General features: G+C 37.1%; 1 protein-coding gene across 3 annotated transcripts in view; it reads left to right on the top strand.

Moving 5' to 3' along the window:
- The window catches only part of als2b (alsin Rho guanine nucleotide exchange factor ALS2 b), a 20761-nt gene that overhangs the window by 10972 nt on the left and 5312 nt on the right, over window positions 1–4477 (top strand). For all 3 annotated transcript variants that reach the window (XM_020600718.1, XM_020600716.1, XM_020600717.1), the window contains exons 18-23: window positions 1–64; window positions 151–216; window positions 361–459; window positions 919–1083; window positions 1431–1542; window positions 2253–2330. The exon at window positions 1–64 is cut by the window's left edge and continues 139 nt beyond it. In XM_020600718.1, the coding sequence (XP_020456374.1) occupies window positions 1–64; window positions 151–216; window positions 361–459; window positions 919–1083; window positions 1431–1542; window positions 2253–2330 (584 nt within the window). The remainder of the gene's footprint in view (window positions 65–150; window positions 217–360; window positions 460–918; window positions 1084–1430; window positions 1543–2252; window positions 2331–4477) is intronic.

Below are 4477 nucleotides of genomic sequence, written 5' to 3'. Positions count from 1 at the left end.
AGGATGGACGGCTAAAAGAGGCGAAGTATGAAGGTCACTGGCTGGCCGGCAAACCCAACGGCAGGTTGGACACACACACAGTTTGTGTGCATTTTGACAGAACCTTTTAAATATTGATACAGATTGTGATAGGAACTGGTTGTTATTCAGGGGAGTGTTAAAATGGCCTGATGGGAGAATCTACACAGGGGATTTCAAGAATGGCCTGGAGGATGGGTGAGCACTGGCTGTCAAAATCACTGTCATCATGTGTATTCTATAGAGAGTGTTGTGTCTAATTATTTCACGAGTCAGGATTATCTGAAAGAAGTTATTTTTAGCTGCTGTTTCTTCGGCCTTTGTATGTATTTGTTTGTATAGCTTTGGTGAGTATGTGGCTCCCAATAAGGCGCTCAACAAGAACGATCAGTATCAAGGAGAGTGGAAAGATGGAAAGATGCATGGCCTGGGGATGTACAGGTGAGGGTGTGTGGAAGTAGTCAATTAGGAACTTTACTGACCATTTTATTGTGTTTGCAACATAGTGTTAAAATACAGGGCAACTGACCATACCAGACAAGATGAGGACGAATGACAGGGGCACAGCATCACAAACAATTAGCTTGGATTGCTTGTCAAACAGAGCAAGCTGCTTTGAGTTCTGGGGATCTCTGATGGGCATTTGTGGCTATTTTCTGACATTTTACAGATTAAATGAAAAATCCCTAAATTGATTAGATTAATAATTAAAACTACTGACAAATTCTGTGAGGAATCCATGATTGTCAGAGGTTGCATTTATCTGGAGTGTCTTGTGTGTTGCTGGATACGTTTTTGGTTTTACAGACTTTTAGTTTAAACCCACTTTCCTCATCACTATTGCATGGAAAGAAAGAGGATTAAAGAGAAGATTAAAGATCATCCTTCGTTTATCTGCAGGTATGCTAGTGGTGAAATTTACGAAGGATCCTTCCAGGACGGCATGCGACACGGCCATGGCATGCTGCGCAGTGGCAAGCTCAACACCTCCTCGCCCAGTGTCTTCATTGGCCAGTGGCTGCAGGACAAGAAGACCGGCTATGGAGTCTTTGATGATATCACAAAGTACACCCACTGTCACCATCATATAAGTACTTTGTTCAGTAAATTCACTGGAACTTTCACACATCAGCTTCATGTTTGAAAAGTCACCTTTTCAACAATCTAACTAAACAATAACATTTTTAATTTCTAGTTTTTCTACACATTATATTATTCCATTAATAGAAAATGACCTTTGCAAAAAGAATTCCAGTGTATAATACCATAAAATACTGGAGCCAATTTCCTAATGTCTAATAAATGTAAAAAGTTTGTTGTCTTCAAAGATGTTTTTCTTGTCCCAGGTCAACAGGCAATTTCTAAGTTGTTGTTTTGTTTAATTGAAAGCTGTATCTCTGTTTTCTGCCCAGAGGAGAGAAGTATATGGGCATGTGGCAGGATCACTTGCGGCAAGGCACCGGGGTTGTCGTCACACAGTTTGGCCTGTACTACGAAGGGGCCTTCAAAGACAATAAGATGATGGTGAGCACTTCTGTCTTTGAATTCAGTCACATTTTAGTGTTGTTGTTTTTTTTTATGGAAGATGTTTAAGAGGGAGATACAAGAAACAAAGCTCTACTGTGATTTACTCCAAGTCCAGTTGAATTAGTTCTTCTTATTACAAAGGTGTTGCACACACACCTCTCACCTTCATCCCATAAAAGTTGTAATGATGATTGGTCTGAGGACTGAATCATTGGAGATGAAGCAAGTACAAGTGATTGACATTGTTCATGACTATGTAGTTCTTTCAGTGCAGACTTTTGTTATATGTTTTAGAAAAGACTAGGATATGAAAATCATGGTTGTTATTCACCAGAGTATGTTTATTATGGCAAACATTATGGCCAAGGAGGTTATGTACAGGGAAAATGGTTCACCAGGAAACAAAACTGTGTGAGTGTAATGTTCACAAGCTCACAGAAAACAAGAAATAGGATGCCCTCCAGGCCCAATTTGAACATCAGCTGGAGTTTAAGCATTTCTGAGCAGATTTTCTCTTCAAAATCACTATAAATCTAGCTACTGTACACACAGGAACTGTTTTATTCTTTGTTGACTTTTTCTAAGTCTATACATCATTATAAAAGCTTTGCTTTCCAGCTGTCCAAGCAGTGTAGTGTCATTTAAGATAGTGAGAATGAATGTAGGAGAAAAGAAGGGGTTGATGGGAGGTCTTCTCTCTCTTTTAGGGAACTGGGATTCTCCTGTCAGAGGATGACACAGCATATGAGGGGGAATTCTCTGATGACTGGACCCTCAGTGGGAAGGTGCTTAAATGTTAAATCTAGCAGGACGTGTCTGCCACGGTTGGAAGAGTTCTCAACGCCATAAATATATATATATATATATATATATATATATATATACACACATATATACACATACACATATATATATACACACATATATACACACACACATATATATATACACACACATATATATATACACACACATATATACACATATACACACATATATACACATATACACATATATATATACACATATACACATATATATATACACATATACACATATACACATATATATATATATATACACACACACATATATAATAATATAAACACATATATATATATACACATATATATATATATACACATATATATATACATACACAATAAAAGAGTAAGTGTGTTTTAAAAATTTTGGTTTCGGTTTTCGGCCAAGTGCATCCTAAATTTTCGGTTTCAGCCCAGAATTTTCATTTTGGTGCATCACTACTATTAAGTGTTCAGTTTCGATGCCATATGTCAGAACAAGATCAAGAGCATGATTAAAACAGTGAGTGGGTTTATTTACAGTTTGAGAAATGTCAACTGAGTCCAACAATGAACAGAATGCATTCTTGAGGCTGTCACTGTCAGCATCTACATGAATATTAAAGTCGCCTACTATGATTATTTTATCTGTACTAAGCACTAAATCAGGCAGAAAGTATGAGAATTCACTTAAAAAAAACCCTGAATAAGGAGCAAGTGGATGTATACAATAACAAATAGAACTGGCTTTTGATTTTTCCAGTTTGGGTGTGAGAGACTCAGAGTGAGACTTTCAAATGACTTATAACTATGTTTAGGTCTATGGTTGAGTAATAGGCTTGAGTTGAAGATCGCCGCCACACCTCCACCTCGGCCTGTGTTTCAAGGGATGTGACAGTTACTATGAGTGTGGGGTGGATTCATTTAGACTGACATATTCTTCCTGCTGTAACCAGGTTTCAGTCAGACACAATAAGTCAAATCATTCACTAACAGAGATTTAGATGAGAGAAATCTGATATTTAATAGTCCACGTTTGATTTTTCTGTTACTTTCTACTATAAGAGGAGTGGTCTTAATTTTAATTAGGTTCAGCAAGTGTAGTGTTAATCACTACAAGTGATTCATTTTATATTACACAGTCATTTGACCCCAGTCATTTACTAATGTAAAAATATTGGTTAGAGCAGCTTTAATGGACAGATATGGGAGTGTAATCAATCATCTCTTCTAACTCTGGGCATCAAAGTGAATAATTGTATCAGCCATAATGCAAAAATGTCCTTATTTAAGTCATTTTTATTCTTAATATGTTTTCCGGCAGTGATTAATGTTCTCTTGCTGTTGTGTCCCAGATTAAAGCCAGCTTTAAGTCCCCTTTCTTAATCAGCCAGGCACATTTCAGAAAATAAAATATCCCTAAATATGAGACAAGTTAAACAATTTAATTAGTCCTCAGGTTGTTTGAATCTATTACATGCTTTTGTAGCATAATTCAAAACCATTTTTGGTGTTGTTTCAACATGAGAAACACAAGAGAATAACTCTTGAGGTTTTACTTTTAGTAGAACATATTAGGAAAAGTTTGTTCCAAAATGGTTCCTGATTGACAAAAGACACATTCAACGGGTCTGAATCCTTTTCGTATCCACTGCACACACACACAGTACACACCGATCAGCCATAACATTATGACCACCTGCTGATTCAACACTGTTTACATAGGAGTCGGTGTGGTAGTTGGTTGCCCCACGTGTCACTCTGCATCTTCTGTGAATCCATTTGCTTCCACAGTTCTGCTGTCAGGAAGAGCACAGATGTGAAAAAGTTATGTAGAAGGAGTGAAAGCTGTGGTCGTGAGGACGAGTTAGAGAGAATGTTTTAGACCAAAAGTTCAAGGTCAAAGTGTTTATTTGTCATATGCACAGTTAGGAAACATGTTTCCCTGTACAATGAAATTCTTACTTTGCCGTCCACATGAATGCCACAAAATACAAATGAAATATAAAGTAGATAAATAAGTAACACAAAATATAAGGCACTTTAAGCAGCGGAGATGCAGCAATATAATAGAAAAAAAATATACAAGAATATAACAGAACGTATGCTGCATGGGAGCAGCATGTGCC

The sequence above is a fragment of the Monopterus albus genome, unplaced genomic scaffold, assembly GCF_001952655.1.
Source record: "Monopterus albus unplaced genomic scaffold, M_albus_1.0 scaffold48.1, whole genome shotgun sequence".
Taxonomy (NCBI): Eukaryota; Metazoa; Chordata; class Actinopteri; order Synbranchiformes; family Synbranchidae; genus Monopterus; species Monopterus albus.
This window is presented reverse-complemented; position numbering and strand designations above follow the sequence as displayed.